At 39.5% G+C, this 17,807-nt stretch overlaps 1 protein-coding gene across 1 annotated transcript in view; it reads right to left on the reverse strand.

Moving 5' to 3' along the window:
• Positions 1-6,207: 6,207 nt before the first annotated feature.
• LOC135701558 (uncharacterized) overlaps positions 6,208-17,807 on the reverse strand; it is a 45,287-nt gene continuing 33,687 nt past the window's right edge. Inside the window, exon 2 of the mRNA XM_065222404.1 lies at positions 6,208-7,320. Coding sequence (XP_065078476.1) covers positions 6,547-7,320 — 774 coding nt within the window. The 3' untranslated portion in view covers positions 6,208-6,546. The remainder of the gene's footprint in view (positions 7,321-17,807) is intronic.

The raw sequence follows: 17,807 nt of genomic DNA on the forward strand, positions 1-17,807 counted from the left end.
AGTACCAACACGTCAATTGTGTGAAAATATATTTAAAGACGGGTTCCGTCTCAATCGATTCGGTGTCTTCAATGGAAACTCTAGCGCCTCCCGCAAAATTCAGGAACCTTGTTCCGTTTTTGTTGCTGAGCTGGCAGCAATCTACTTCGCATTGGGGATGGTTTCCAACATGCCTCCGGCCCTTTACTTCATCTTCTCGGATAGTCTCAGTTCGATTGAGGCTATTCGGTCGATGAAACCAAGTGGGCATACATCTTATTTCCTTTACCGGACCCCCTGCTCAATCCCAAGGCGAACGCTCTCGCAAAGGTTGGCGCGCAGGAAGGCGAATTGTATGACAGGCAAATTCACAGAGTACCCGCGTGATGAGTAGACTTATGTCCAACCGATACTCGCTAGATGTACATCTCCACAGCATAACCCCGTAGACAGCAACATCTGTCGGTGGTCGGTGTGGAAACGATTACGATAATCGATAATCGGATAATGACGCCACCCGAGGGCGACTATTGAACACCCTCGAGGTCCAAGAAAGAAAACCCTATATCCCTATCAGAAACGTGTTGGTAACCCGCGATATCTGCTATATGTAGTCAATTTATGAGTTTCTGCAAATGTCTAGTATAAGAATTTAATTCCTTTGTCTTTTTTTCTCTATTTATTAGTTTTTGTTTTTTTCGTGTTCCTCCGTCTCGATGAGTCTCATCGTCGTCCACTGGTCACCATAGTCGGTCGAACTCCAGACGAATCTAAAACCAAAGAGGTAACTCTAAGACCAGAAGGTCCCTAAGAAACGTACTTAACTTTGTGGCTCAGCTCTGGTACTATCTTCGTTCCCAAGCTAATCGATTCACCCCTCGAAACATAGGAAAATCCACTGTCCACTGTCAAACTTTCATATCGAATCAAAACAAACATTGTGTAGTACTAGAATTTCGACTAGAATGGGGAACGTAAATCGATTTGCTTGGGACCAATAGGCTAGTCAAGTAGTAAGCCAATTTAAAATCGTTAGTTTCGTATTGATTGTTGCTAGAACCGCACTACCGGTCATACTGGAGACAATCCTTACGCCCAAGCTCCTCCCCTGATCCGACAATATACTCCTCTAACCTCTAAGTAAGCCGCGAGTATTCGGCCCAACTCCTACTAGACATAGAAATAAGCGAATTTTGTTAAAAACAATGATCAATGCATTATCGGCTCCGTAAAGCTATCGCGATTAAGTCCGCCAAATAAACGAACTAGATTTAAAAAAACACACGCCCACATTCATCAGGAACCAACATAACCTTAAAACGTCAAATTATCTAGAATCTCCTAGAAACGTCAGAATGAGCTAGCTTTAAAACGGCAAAATGAACTTGAATCATCAAAACTAAATACTTAATTGGCCTTTAAAATGTCAAAATAGTACTAAAATTAAATAATAAATTGCCTTAATATCGCCGAAAATAACCATGAAATGTTAAAATAACCAAAAACAGTTTGAGCCATAGCCACCTTACATTGAAAATTAAAAAAAAACACATTAACAAAATGGCCTTTTAAACGTCAAAGTCACCTACAGGGTTGGTGTTCAATAAGTTCGAATACACTTTGAAAATGTGTTAAAAATGAAAATACAAAATATTCTTCTCTGAGTCAATTTTTATTGAAGCAATGTTTATTAAGAAACTTTACGACATATTAAGTGGGAGCACCCCCTTTTTGCTGTATGACGAGCTTGAGACGTTTCTCAAAAGAATCACTCTGCTTGGCCAGCATGTACGACCATACATAAAAGTCCAGGGGATTAAAGTCCGGGGAGCTGGGAGGCCACAAAGTCTTATCGAGAAAATCAGTCAAATTCTCCCGAAACCACGCTAGGACTATATTCGCCGTGTGGGCAGGTGCGCCGTTCTGTTGAAAGACGTAATGATCCTTCCCGTAGAGGTCCCGAACAACAACCTTCTCCAGAACCTCGGTCTTATAGTACGCGGCGTTGATTTTCACGTTTTTCTCGATAAACACTAGTGGGAGCTTCAAACGCCTGGAAAACACCGCCCCCCTCCCCCCCCCCCCGCGGCGCTCTGGAATCGCGGGATGTTTATTTGCGCCGGGCAGATGCTGGCCAACGTCGGCGCCCACAGTCGATCATTTTGTACATTGTGTGGCTGTTGCTGTGTTTCTCATTAGAAAACACGAACTCTTGACCTGCGTGCCGCGAAAGTATCAGTTTGGTTCGGTCCAGCCTTTTTTCGTTGTAGCTTCCGTTACCCCGTGAACCTTGCGTTTCTTTTACGGCTTGTATTTCAGGTCCTTCGTCATGATGGTGTGGGTAGTCCCGATCGACACAGCCACGTCAGCAGCGGTCTTCCGGATCGACCGGTTCATTTTTCGACGAACCCACTCCCTCACCAACTTGATGGCTGCTGGCGTCCTCGTCGAACGCGGCCGCCCGGATCTCGCACGGTCCTTGGCCGAGCCCGTCTCCTGGTACCGACGGATGGTGGTATAGATGAAATTCCATTTCACCCCGTGTGATTTCAACCGCCGGAATATGTCGCCGGGTCGCTCACTTCTCGCAAACAACATTACTACTTCATCGTGCGCGGTAAACAAACAACAAATGATTGCAAGTCGACACCGTGCGCCTCGGTTAGCCTACACGGTAACTCGCAACAACTCAAAATTGAGTCAAACATGCTCATTTCAGTGGGAAGTATGGCTACTCAAAAGTGAGTAGGTGCCCGAGCAAAGTCTGAGATCAAATTGAAATCTAAATTTGAAAATCTGAATTTGATTTCGCTGATAATGATTACTCAGGTTGCTGTCGTTTTAAGGGTTAAAATATCAAAATTTAGAGCAAAAAATCTTCCTGTGACATCACATTGAAAACTATTTCTGCTATCAGTGAGAGCAAACTGAAAACCAAATTTGATATCCATTTTTCCTGTTGATAACACAACAAGTATTAAATTTGAGGTATTGCTTAGGCAATGCAAACAAACCCGCAACAACATATTTTTGAAGAGCAAATTTACAGCAAAATGAAAACAAAATTAAGTATCAAATTTGTCAGTTGCGTAAACTGAAATCAAATTATGATTTCAGTTTGATGTTGATATCAAAACTTGATTTCAATTTGCTGTCATTTTGATGCTGGACTTTGCTCGGGTGCGCTTTTACTCAATTTTGAGTAAACAACGTTCTCGCGCAGAGTGAGCCAAAACCACTCTGAGATATTTTCAGCCGGGAAGATTGTTTTTTTTTTGTTCTGATGAAAAGTTGAAATTAGCTGCTCCAGATTTATTCAACTGGAGCTGAAGACGACTGAAAACCGTCTCAGCATGCAATTCCTGCTTACCTTAATGCATTTCGGCCTGTATTATGCAATAATTTCGCCGTTTGCTAGAGCGTTTGCTCCGACACGAATGACATTTTTTTCTTCTATGTCCCGGATTTGGCTGACTGAGTGGCTTTTACTCAGTTTGGCATTTCTCGTTTACTGAGATTTTGACAACCTAATGCATCAGACTGAATTGAGTACGATCGACTCACCCGGTGAGTAAGCTGAAGTAAGCGTGTATATATGAGGCTAATAGTACGTTCAGACTATAGAGTTATAACATGTTATAGCGCTATCTTGATGGTGGTTTCTGTGTTGCAATTATTTGACAACCGTTATAACATGTTATAATTCTCCAGTCTGGACAGCGTTTAAAGCTGACACCAATACCAATACACAGACTGCACATGGTGCGCACCTACACAACGATGACAAGTTGTTTTCGAACTTATTGCACACCCTGTAGAACCGCCAAATTAGTCTGAAAACACACACAAAAAAATCAAAATAAATATCTCGGAATGTGACCCCTCTTTACTATATATCGATGGTTATCTCGGTCCCTTCAAACGGTCTTGTAGCCTGTTAAAAGGTGTTCACAGTTAAATTGCATCACTTGCTCTTTGGGTTAATTACAATGAAATTTTGTGCTAGATGGCCTCAACGTGTATTATAGTAGTTTTGAAAATGGACGAGTGCACCGATGAATTTAAGTTCACTAACTCGAGAAAAAGTGACACAAGCTGCGGGCAATGTTTACTAATCATGAACACTAAATGTTCATTATTCATTATTCATGAAAATTTAGTGTTCACGATTAGTAAACATTGCCCGCAGCTTATGTCACTTTTTCTCGAGTGAGTGAACTTAAATCCATCGGTGCACTCGTCCATAGAGTCGAAGGAACAGCGCGTGCGTAAGAAAATTTTGCACACTCACACAACTAACATCTTTCGCATCGAGCCATCGGAAAGATGTTGGGAATCCAACAATTTACTGTTTCTCGTGTCATAAAACGTTTTGGAGAACGTTCAACTGTCGCTCGGAAGCAAGTAAGTGCAAAAGTGTTCCGTATTGCGTTGAGGATCACAAATCTTAATGTTTTGAAATTGGGTTGATAGCGGAATGCTAAAATAAAACAGCAAAACAAGGTTATCTTCCTTAATTCCACTTTATTAATTTTGGTATCCATGACAAAACCACACTGCAGTATCATGGATGATGAAACATACGTAAAAGCAGACTTCAAACAAATTTCGGGAAAATAGTATGTGACTGCGAAAGTTCGATGTTTCAGAGTTCCTCAGGAAACAGCTAGTATCGAAGTTCCCCATGAAATTCATGATTTGGCAGGCGATTTGTTCGTGCGAAAATTGGAGCAAGTCTTTCGTAATAACTACAACCGTAAATGGCCCAGTCTACATGAATGAGTGCCTGAAGAAACGACTGCTTTCGTTTCTCAAATCACACAAAGTTCCTTCAATGTTTTGGCTGGATCTAGCCTCTTGGCACTACACCAAGGACGTACAAAGGATCTCAATCCCTTATTACACCGGAGTTGCGCCCGATCAAAAGATACTGGATTATAATGAAACACGAACTCCGTAAGCATCCTAAAGTTGTCACTGAGGAGCAAGAAATGTTGAAATCATGGTTGAAAGCTGAAAAAATGTCGATTCATCCGTTGTACAAAACCTTATGGGTGGATTTAAGTAGAAAGTTCGGGTATTTGGATTACATTACATGTAATGTATTGGATTCTTTAAAAATTTAATGACAATCGGTTGAGAGAATTCAGTATAATTTTGAAAATGGTATATACTTTTTCATTACAAATATGTATCCCACGAGATATTATGAGGCTACACGAAGCTCTACGATTTCAAAAAGTCAGGCATCGTACAATACTTTGTTGATCCTGTAGAACTTTCATATTTGAAACCGGATACATGGAGACTGGTAGCTCATAGTCAATCCAAATCAGGGAGGTAACGGACTACAAACCACGAACACAAAACAACAAAATTCTATACAGTATACCCAACAATCAATACGAAACTAACGATTTTAAATTGGCTCATTACTTGACTAGCCTATTGGTCCCAAGCAAACGATTAACGTACCCCATTCTAGTCGAAATTCTAGTACTACACAATGTTTGTTTTGATTCACTATGAAAGTTTGACAGATAGAATCGAGGGGGGCGACTCTATCTTCGATGCAGGAAAAATTTCGCTTTGCTGTTGTGAGATGCGTCCACACTTAGTAGATAAAAAGAAGATTGATGAAGATTTTGAAGATTTCCTGCAAAAAGTTGGAGAGCGATGCAAGTAGATGGATATAAATGCAAGAGATGAAAAAAGATTTTTCGTAGATAGATTTGCTAACGTGAGATATTCCGACTATCTAAAATTGAGATTTAGATGTGTTGCACCCCCTGGATAGAATGAGGGGCTAGTGGATCTTCCTATGTTTCGAGGGGTGAATCGATTAGTTTGAGACCGAAGATAGTACCATAGCTGAGCCAAAAAGTTGAGCACGTTTCTTCGGGACCTTCTAGTCTTAGAGTTACCTCTATGGTATACCTACCTCAATTCTTTATTATAACGGAGATATTTAGGTTTTAATGCTAGTGACATTTGAACCGCCCTAGGTGCAATATCAAACCATTTAGCGATCTTGAACAAAATTTCACATTCAGCTAGAAGTAAAAGATATCCGCTAAGGTGATAGATAGGAAATCATGCAAAGATACGATTAATTATTAGGTGAATATGGACTGGCTTGTGATATTCGAATAAAACATTATTCGTTTCGTAAAGCTAACTTTCAATAAAATTTTATTAGACGTAACAATGTTTGTGATCAAAGCTTATCATGTCGAATATAGGATTTCGTAAAAACAAAACTCTCTCGTCGGTCTCCTGTCACCATGGAGCTACATATATACAACTGTACAAAGCGTAATTCGTTCGTTCCTAAATCCCCTCGGCTGGATCTATGTCTGCTTCTTCCCACTGGTAACTATATATTAGGCACGTGTGATTCAATCTATATGCTAAACAACAATCTCGAAATCTAATAAGCTAATTAACTCTTACGTTCTTTCCGGTTGCGGTTGCGGTTGCAATTGTCGCATAGGAACAGCCTCTATTTTCAAGAACGCCCTCGATAGTGTAAACAATAACTGAAAATTTAATTTAAACAATCGATCTTCAATCGTGGTTATGGCCAAAGTGCAGCGGTCCAGGGCGGTGCTTCCGGCTTTTTCGCTCAATCAGCTCCTGCAGTGATTCTCGATGCTCCTTGTGGCTGATGTAGCCGAGTGATCCGGATCCGATAGCAACTCCATTGGGACCGTGAATATATCCAATCGAACCGGACCCGAGAGCCACGGGTCCGTGGTTTCGCGTCAGCAAGGGTGAGTGATGACGGCTATCAAGTGGCAGTCCGAATCGTGGGTTGAATCCAATGGTTGTATATGGCGAATAATCAAATTGATTGAGAACGGGTTGGAATCTACCGTCGAAGAAGGACTGCGTCGAGCGATACTCGTTGGATTGCAGCACCCGATTTCGTTCGATTTCTTCGGGGTGGTGTTCTGTGACGGAGTATTGTTTCAAAATTCGACCATCGGCGATGTAAGTCGTTTCATCTTGAAATCCCAGGTGGTTTCCACCGATGAATTGGAACGGTGAGCCATAGTTTGAGTATTCGAAGTAATTGTTCTTGTATATGTTGGAAAGGGAAGGCTTCGGGTGGTAGGATGGAAGAGGGTTTGGAAAGGGTTTGATTATCTGATCGAGGACTGGGGCATGGGCAGAATAGAGGTTCGATTGGAAGGAGGGAGGATGATAAAATGAGGTGGATTCAGTTACCGTCACAACGGGATCGGATAGGTCGTACAGCAGGCGTTTTCGTTTGGCTCCTTTGGCAAATGCTGCCGCACTCAGCATACACACAAGTAGGACAAGTGCAATCAAACGATTCTGTGAATGATACAAGTATTGAATCGATTAAGTGAAACTGCATTACATAACCACTTGTGAAAAGATACAAGCTTTTCGACAAACAAATTTGTACGCATTGGGAAATGGCACAATCGGTCGTAAATTTTCCCTACTTGATCATTGAATGCATTGCAAAAACCAGCCGCATGCTTGTATACATTTTAGAACGACATAATTTGCTTTTCTTTTTTTTTTTCCTAACATAGTTGCGTCACACGATTGGTGAGAATAAACTTTTTGTAGAACATGTTTCTTGACAGTCGTGGTGGCAACCATTCATTCTGATTTACTATGTTAGACTTATATCAGTAACAACTAACCTAGGTACATATATTTTAGTGGTAAGGCCATGAAGAATAATCTGCACGTGGTATAAAAGGTGGCATAATATTGAACAGTTAAAACACAGACGCAAGGAATCACATGTACTTACTCGAATCGGTATGCACTCCAAAATACCACCGACGGAATGGCTACACGTGACAAGATTACGAACCGCGTGGTGTCTGGTGCCGCGTGGTCCTTTGCTTTCCTTTGTTTCACTTGAGTAAGTATCCTACGATCAACTGGCGGGAAATGTTAGCAAGGGGTCGATATGACGGTTAATATTTGTGAATTGCGTGACTGGAGCATCGGGCAGCTACATGTGAACGAAGACGTCTGCATTTAGCGTAGTCAGAGTAGAAGAGGCTACCAGCAAAACCTGGCGCTGAATGTGGTGGTTTTGATTAACGGTCCGGTTATGGAATTTTATTATTGCGTACATTATTGTTATGCTATATACGAACGCAAGAATGGCACATGCTTAGGAAATGCTCCTAGTATTGACGAGAGAGAACACTCTTGATCCCGTGTTTTAATTTTGGATTTATATCAGCGGAGTAATCATAATTTGATACGATTGTTGTATTTACTTGTACGGAAGCTTCATATGTAACTTTATAAATACCGAAAAATGGGAGAGAATTTGATCACTTTTTATCGATAAACCATAATATTTTTCCTTCCATATGTTTGGCACACAAACAAATAACTCTCAACTTTCTAAAACATATTTAAAAAAAAATCAACAAAAGATGTGGCTCACAAAAAACTGCATATTTTGTTACAAAATAATTAAAAAAAATACGCCTAAATGCAGGCAATGAACATCAGATTTTCATATGAAATTATTTTTATGATACGAAATAGATCATTTTAACAAAGTCTGATTAGATTAGATTCGGATTCAGCGGCCCCAAATTAGTAAATATACCAAACACAGTACCAGAATAAATGCTCATTCTTTTGTTTTTTTTTTTCTCGTCTGACCAATGTAGATTTTATTACAATCTGGACAAGAGATTTTGTAGACTCCGGCTTTCCCTAAGACATTTAACAATATTTAATGCTTTAAAATCCATTACTGAATTTTAAAGTCATGACAATATTATTTGCAAATTTTACTCCAGTTTGAATAGCATCAAACATGGAGTTAGATTTAAGCATATCAGAAATCATGTCAATTAATGAATTCTGTAAAAATTCCATTTTAGGGGCAGTAATGCTTCCTAAGTCAAAATTGTCAAAATTTCCGTTAGAACGTTGGTTAGTATTTTGATTTCTACCCGCTGCAATAGCAGCATAGGTAGCTCAATTAACTCGCTGAACATTGTTAGCAGCGAGGGGAGTAGGTACAGATGAAAAATTTGAAGCAGGGGTGATATTTGTACCTACGGGTACGAATGTAGAATTTGTTCCTCGCTGACCGTTGTTAACAGCAGAGGAATTTGTACCTGGTCGGAAACGTGGAGCGTTTCTTACCTGTCGGTTAGAACGAGATTGTAGGATCGCTTTGCGAGTCTTACATTCCCAAAAATTGTTTTTTTTTTGTTTTAACCACAATTTGAAAATTTAAATTTCTTAGGATCTTTCTTCACAGGACAGTCGTCCTTTGCGTGAGAGGAATCACCACAATTCATGCATTTAGCTGGCATGTAGCAATTTTTAGTTCCGTGACCCCATCCCTGGCACTTACGGCACTGAGTGAGGTTTTGGAAATTTCCTCCAATCTTCCTGAAGTGTTCCCACTTCACTCGGACATGGAGCATAAGACTAGCTTTTTCTAAGGCCTTAAGGTTGTTTAGTTCACTAGACTTGAAGTGAACTAAATAAAAATCATTAGAAATCCCGTTGCGCGAATCACCAGGACGGGATTTCATTTTCATTTTGATTACTTGGAGAGGCAAAACTCCAAGTAATTTTGCCAGTTCATCTTTGATCTGATCCAGGGATTCACCACTGGGCAGTCCTTTCATGACAACCTTGAACACACGTTCAGTTTTGGTGTCGTAAGTAAAAATTTGTGCTTCTTCTCAGTAAGATACTTGAGAAGACATTTAAATCCGTCCAAGGTTTCAGCCAATACACGGCATTCACCCCGACGTCCAATTTGTAGAGAAAACTTAACTTTCACGAAGTTCAAAAGTTCCATGCGAAGAGCATGGAAATCGGAAGTGGTTATCACAATAGGGGGAATCTTTTCCTTCTTGGCATTAAGCCGGGAAAGTTTACTAGAATTTTTCTTGGATGATGGATCATTCTCATCATCCGTGAGCAAATCAAATTGATTACTCAAATTAATTTCTTCAGAAGGGGGTCAAGAGTTTGCCCCTTTCTTTTGCGTTTAGGCGCCATGGCGGCAGTAAATTTTTATCCAAATCGACTTCCAAGCAGATTACTATAAGAATCTGAAGGATCGAAGAGGAATTTTCCAAATCGATATCCAAGAAGGATTACCTCGGGTAGGGTCCAAACAAGGATCGAAGAGGAATAAGAGTTGAACAAGGTAGAAAATTTTTACAGGTTGAGCACTGAAAAGTGCTGTTTAAATTTGTTGTAGCTTTAGGTAGTAGTAACACTTCCTTCAGCAAAAAGCAAATAGATCCGCACGGCAAGAGAGCACGATGCGGACTGTCCAGATTGTAATAATATCGACATTGGTAAGACGAAAAGGACTTTGAAAACAAGGTTTAAGGAACACATCGCAGAGGTAAAAAAGGCTAGCAAAAAGATGAATAAAGGACTTCATTATGAATTTAAATCCAAGGTTGCAGAACATATCGTTTCAAAGGGGTGGAGTGTATATTCGCCTTGGAAACTATACGTAGCAGAAAGTGACGACACTACGAAATTTGCTGTTCGGCAAGAGCCCATGGGCGTGCAGATGAGCAACAACAACCACACCTGTTGCTCTCTTCTAAAAAGTTGTGTATTTTTACAAAATAAAAAATCTTTTCTGGAGATTGCCTTGGGCATATCAAACAAAAAAGTTATAGTCGAAAAATCGATTTCAAGGAGGCTTCCATAAAGAATGCCTTATATTTCAAAGAAAATGACGTGCTAGAAAATTTCCGTCTTCAGCAAAGTTTATGGAAATGATCAGTTCCACAATTTTGTAGAATATTTAAATATCGAAATATCAAGTGGTGTTCCCATGAGCAGAATTTATGAACGACCCCTTCATCATATGTGTATTCTTTCAACTAAAAACTTCTACCAAATTGAATACACTTCATCTTCATGCACTTTAATTTTTTTTTTCCCTTAAATGCACCCTTCTGGACCACTGGCAGGGCGACATTTGTCGGATTTAATGGCTTCGAAAGTATGTTTTATTGAGCTGAATTTCGCATCCATTATGACTCAATTTTATGTCAAAATTGACGCTCGTATATGTCAGTCTCAGAGCACCTAAATTTACATGAATTTTTCTAAGTGTGTAATTAGTACTTGTAAGTTACCTTTTCTGTACAATAGGTGTTTGACACATAAAACCTGTTAATTTCGCATTTACGATTCGTGAGCGCTAACTCTGAGTGAACGCTCACGAGTCATATATTCACGGATTGTGACGCACTGAAAGCGAAATTGACAGGTTTTATGTGTCAAATGCATGCTATCCCAATATCTTCTTGTATATGACCAGCTCATAATTCTTTATATTTAAATCAACAAAAATCGTGTATCCGATTCAAAAATATTTTCTCTTAAAATCATGCAACTATATTTTAGAAACAAAAATATCTCATGTATTGAATGAAGAATATTTTATTTTTTTATAGAATACTTTTTAATCAGCTAGGAATCAATTTTATTATTTTTTTTATATCAAAAACGGCCATTGTTTTTACTATTTAAAAGTTTATTTACTACGAACTTTTACTTGAGTATCGGTACCGATTGATCACTGTTTTGAGAGACGCATTAGAATTTAGATGAGCTACATATTATGGAGTTAACTGTAATATTTAATACCATGATTTCATCTGTTCAATATCGCAAAGGATTTGGGTTGCCCTTTGGACGCTAATGCCAAGAACCAAATTTGAACACTTACCGAGAAAATCGCATGGAAGTATTTAGACTAACCGTACGGAGATAATTTCATGATTTTCATCGCTAATTGTTATAATTATTGAAACTATGATGGGAGGTAGTGAACAGAATGACCGCATTTGACAGCTTATCATTCAAAGAAAATACAAGCAGAATAAAAGTTGATCTGTTGTTAAAATTTAAGATATCATCAGCATATCATATCATATCATCAACAATAATTTTTGTTAAGAGTTTTGATGTTAAGATTAAAAATCCACAATTTTTGTTTCAAAACTTTCTACAAGTTGTTCCTACAATAAAATGCCTTGAAATGAATTGTATGTGTTTGCTGATGATCAAAAATATTATTTGTTGTCTTAAGCCATTAGATTTTCTCTGCGTGTTGAACAAAGTGGATCAGAAATCAATCACGAACATGTTTGTGGAGCATTGTTAACTCCTAATATTTAATCCAACATAGTTTAAATAGAATCATGTTGGCACATTAATGTAGGGTACACGCCGGCTCCACCAATACCTTTACCCTATTAAATATCGTCAGGGGAGCAAACAAAGTCCTTCGATGCTCAATGTTCGCCAAACGATACACTGAAATATAATGTATGCTCATGCAAAAGAAAAAAAATGATCTGAATGAAAAATCTTGATCTAATTTAAACGATGGTTAACTGTTTCATGATTCGTGGGCTGATTTAACTGAAATATTTGATCACGTATAGATCAATTTCATAAATGCCTCAAAGTAATACATAAATGTGTAATACATAACATTCTTTAATAGTTTTTCTTTCAATATTAAACCGGTCATGATTGGAGATCGTGGTAGGCCGCGATGAAAAGTTGACGTGTTTTATTTTTGCAACTGTACTTTTTTCGAGTGAATTTGTGTGATATTACGAAGCTTCAAACGCGATTGATGATTTCAAAAGTATATTTTAGTGTTCGTGATTCAGGAAAAAAATCTTTAGAAATATGTCTTAGTTGAGGGAAACCCATTCCGAAAAATGAAATTCCGAAAAATGAAGTGTCGAGGAGGGAATCCTCTAGAACCGATTCGCGGGCAAAACGGAGGTACCCGTGAATGTGTGATGAAGTGCATTAAGACAATTTAGAAGAAGAGTGAAGATGTCACATACTCGCAAAGAATGGGAGAAGGAAGTTTCGTGACGGCATTGGATAATATTGAGTAACTGGTAGAATTTGGTGAGACTTTTCCGAATCTATAATCGGTTGCTGATCTGGCCAAAACCAGGCCAAAGAGACAATTTATATTTCTTCATTCTAGTTCCATATTATTTGCCGCTGAGAAGCTGTTCCGAAGCCAAGTAGAACCTCCACGAGGCGTCCCATTATTCGTCCCATCATTAGTTCCATCGTTCGTTGAGTAGCAACGTTGAAGCTGACTGTTGGCCACGAAAAGGCTTGCCAATGCACATCAAAAATCGACTACATACATCCAAACATTTGTTTATCCCAAATCGACGGAAGACATTCCGCGCGACTACCATAAACCGGACTAGTTCATGTTGAACTTCGTCAAGCTTCGTCTACAATTTGGACTTCTACATCAACACATGTCAAGCAGCCTATGGTTCAATTGGCTAAACTTGATGAGTTCGTTCCATTTTATAAATTTTTATCTTCTCATACCAGTAACGTTGGGAGATCACCTTTTTGTGGTGCGTTACTGCCAGGCATGGAAAATCATTTGCATTCATTTCGTGCATTCATTTACATTCATTTGCCTCTAACTTTTTTTCTTCAAAAGCGTTGCGCAAAGTGATGTATAGAGCTTTTGTAGGTTTAACTACAACAAGTCAAATCCGTATCTCTTATGCATGACGAAGCAGAGCGAACAGAACCCACTACTGTTTTTCAGTGAATGCATTTTACATTCACTGAAAAACAGTAACAAGTTCTGGCCGCTACATACAGATACAGATTTGAGTTATGAACAAAACTTGTAGCTTATAATAAAACCTACAAAAGCTGTATACTTAATTTTGCGGAATGCTGTTGATGAAAAAAGTTAGAGGCAAATGAATGTAAATGAATGTATGAAATGAATGCAAATGATTTTCCATGCCTGGTTACTGGTATAAGATCTACCACCAAACCCTAGTCGTGACAACTTCAATTTTGTGGTTCGGGATTTTCCAGTTACCAAAGGATCACATTTTAGTCCTTGTTACTTTTTATGACTTGATAATAGTGACAAGACTCGGGTAGTGACCACCGCCGTTATGCATTTCTATATTGTATATTTCACATCAAAAATATTGTTTATGGTCATAGATTTCACATAATCCTTTTCCCTTAGTCCTTTTTTCTTTTCCTTTCCCTCTTCTTTTTTTTCAGAAAGTGAGTAATGGCGCTATAGCCATAAGTCATAAAAGGCTTGGACAAGAATTAGTGCTTATGCTCCAACCGTCAGAAGAAAATGGAGCATCACTTAATCTTTCTAGTTTTGATGCTTCCAACGACCAAGCAATCTAATAATTACCAAAATCGGAACGTACGGTACGAGATGTCCAAGTTTCATCCATTTATTGGATTCTCAAGCATCGTGTTTAAATTTTCGATTACACGGAATACGCTGTGACTATGGCATGACCAGACTCTCCCGGGTAACTAGCTCAGTAGCATGAGACCCCTGAACTGTGTCACAGGGCCGGCATGTTACTGGGTATTCGGAGGGGCTCCGCGGACAAAGTATGAAACACAGAAATATTCACATTTTATAACACATTTATTTGCCTCATTCTGTGGCGTGTGGGTGTGGGTTTTCACATATATGTGGCGTGTATGCGAGGGTTTTAAAATTTGCACTGTACTCACTGCTGCAGCGGGATCTCCTACGGCGTCGCGACGCTGGCGTTGGCCCACACGGCTGCTCCTGCACTACCGTGTGGCCGGAAACTTGCGGCGCGGGCTGCAGACAGTGTTGTTGCAGCTTTGGGAGAATGGCGGATCTGGTGGCGTTCATCAGCCACATACGGCTCAGCAGGCGTTGCTGGCTCGTTTGGCTGGCAGGCATCTTCCGTCGTTGACAAAATCGGCTGACCGTGGCATGGCCACCTTGGTCGAGCCGAGACGGGACCCTCCTTGGCAATTAAGGCCACCGGCCTGAGGGAATCGGCCCTGACGGACGATCGAGGATCATTTACTATTAGGCTCGGAAGCCATCTTGGCTTCCGAGCCGAGCCGTGTAAAACCGTTTTATTTACGGTACGAGGTGTACAAAATGTACCAAAAGCACAAGAACACAAGAGCACAAGAACACAAGAGCACAAGAGCACAAGAGGTCCTGAACGGAGGTAGGCTTTCCAGCCCAAACCCCCACAAGGGGAGGGGGTTTATTATATATGCACTACACTTCACGATACCGGTCTACTCGGACGCCTGATTACTTCTGCCTTTTAAATTAAAATACGTGAATTTTCCAAACAACAACAACTCATACAAACGAAAATCCACGGATTGTAATAAACTGGTTACAACGCAGTGGTAAATTGAGAGGTAGGATAGGGTAGGTGTTCCAGTAATAGTGGTGTACCTATAGTTGCGGTATGAGGGCTGTACCATAATAGTGAGAAAAACCCGGCTATCATTATTTTGCATCGGTAGCTCTCCTAAAATAACATCTTGGCATATTTCAAACTGAAAAATAGCCCACCACAAGTGATGGAAAACAATTATATTTTCTTAAGATTTTTACTCCTTTTCTCCTTTAGTTGCGGTAGTGTTCTTATAATAGTGGAATCCATAAGAGACCAATGCATTCCGCTATTAAAGGAACCAAAGTTAGCAACTACCACAACTACTGGAACAGTGTTCCTATTAATGTTATATTTTTCTATTGAAATAGAGGTTCAAAGCTATAAATTGACGTATGTATGCATGTCGCATATTTATTTTTTAATAAATAAATTGCCTTTGTTCCTTCACTACTGGCTCACCCACCCTAGCTATTGAAATTCATAGATTAAAAGCTGCAGTCAGCGATTGTCGAAAATCGAACTATAGGCTATAGTTTACTTATTCTCTGAATTGGCGTAAAGCTCCTGAAGTTCAAAAATAATATTTTCAGTATTCATACTGGTGTCAGTATCAAAAACATGCTTACAATGTGTGCAGTCCGCATCGTGCTCTCTTGCCGTGCGGATCTATTTGCTTTTTGCTGAAGGAAGTGTTACTACTACCTAAAGCTACAACAAATTTAAACAGCACTTTTCAGTGCTCAACCTGTAAAAATTTTCTACCTTGTTCAACTCTTATTCCTCTTCGATCCTTGTTTGGACCCTAACCGAGGTAATCCTTCTTGGATATCGATTTGGAAAATTCCTCTTCGATCCTTCAGATTCTTATAGTAATCTGCTTGGAAGTCGATTTGGATAAAAATTTACTGCCGCCATGGCGCCTAAACGCAAAAGAAAGGGGCAAACTCTTGACCCCCCTTCTGATGAAATTAATTTGAGTAATCAATTTGATTTGCTCACGGATGATGAGAATGATCCATCATCCAAGAAAAATTCTAGTAAACTTTCCCAAGAAGGAAAAGATTTCCCCTATTGTGATAACCACTACCGATTTCCATGCTCTTCGCATGGAACTTTTGAATTTCGTGAAAGTTAAGTTTTCACTACAAATTGGACGTCGGGGTGAATGCCGTGTATTGGCTGAAACCTTGGACGGATTTAAATGTCTTCTCAAGTATCTTACTGAGAAGAAGCACAATTTTTTTACTTACGACACCAAAACTGAACGTGTGTTCAAGGTTGTCATGAAAGGACTGCCCAGTGGTGAATCCCTGGATCAGATCAAAGATGAACTGGCAAAATTACTTAGAGTTGTGCCACTCCAAGTAATCAAAATGAAAATGAAATCCCGTCCTGGCGATTCGCGCAACGGGATTTCTAATGATTTTTATTTAGTTCACTTCAAGTCTAGTGAACTAAACAACCTTAAGGCCTTAGAAAAAGCTAGCCTAATGCTCCATGTCCGAGTGAAGTGGGAACACTTCAGGAAGACTGGAGGAAATTTCCAAAACCTCACTCAGTGCCGTAAGTGCCAGGGATGGGGTCACGGAACTAAAAATTGCTACATGCCAGCTAAATGCATGAATTGTGGTGATTCCTCTCACGCAAAGGACGACTGTCCTGTGAAGGAAGATCCTAAGAAATTTAAATGTTCAAATTGTGGTGAAAACCACAAATCCAATTTTTGGGAATGTAAGACTCGCAAAGCGATCCTACAATCTCGTTCTAACCGTCAGGTAGGAAAAGCTCCACGTTTCCGACCAGGTACAAATTCCTCGCTGTTAACAACGGTCAGCGAGGAACAAATTCTACATTCGTACCCGTAGGTACAAATATCTCCCCTGCTTCAAATGTTTCATCTGTACCTACTCCCCTCGCTGCTAACAATGTTCAGCGAGTTAATGGAGCTACCTATGCTGCTATTGCAGCGGGTAGAAATCAAAATACTAACCAACGTTCTAACGGAAATTTTGACAATTTTGACTTAGGAAGCATTACTGCCCCCAAAATGGAATTTTTACAGAATTCATTAATTGACATGATTTCTGATATGCTTAAATCTAACTCCATGTTTGATGCTATTCAAACTGGAGTAAAATTTGCAAATAATATTGTCATGACTTTAAAATTCAGTAATGGATTTTAAAGCATTAAATATTGTAAATTGGAATGCTCGATCTCTTAAAGATAATGAAGACGAGCTATTTAACTTTTTGAGAGTTCATAACGTGCATATTGCCGTTATAACTGAAACGTTCCTTAAACCTGCCCATAAGGTTAAGAAGGACGCAAATTACTTGATTTATAGAAATGATCGTCTTGATGGACCCTGTGGTGGCGTTGCCATCATTATTCATAGACAAATCAAACATAAAATTCTTTCTTCATTTGAAACCAAAGTTTTTGAAACTTTGGGAGTTTCTGTTGAAACAAAATTTGGACAACTTACGTTTATAGCTGCCTATTTGCCATTCCAATGCGTAGGCCAGCAAAAGAAATTCCTCAAGGGTGACCTCCAGAAACTTACCCGTCATAGGTCTAAATTCT

Source organism: Ochlerotatus camptorhynchus, unplaced genomic scaffold (assembly GCF_037179485.1).
Source record: "Ochlerotatus camptorhynchus isolate MF236.1 unplaced genomic scaffold, CSIRO-AGI_Acam_v1.1 ptg000014l, whole genome shotgun sequence".
NCBI lineage: Eukaryota > Metazoa > Arthropoda > Insecta > Diptera > Culicidae > Ochlerotatus > Ochlerotatus camptorhynchus.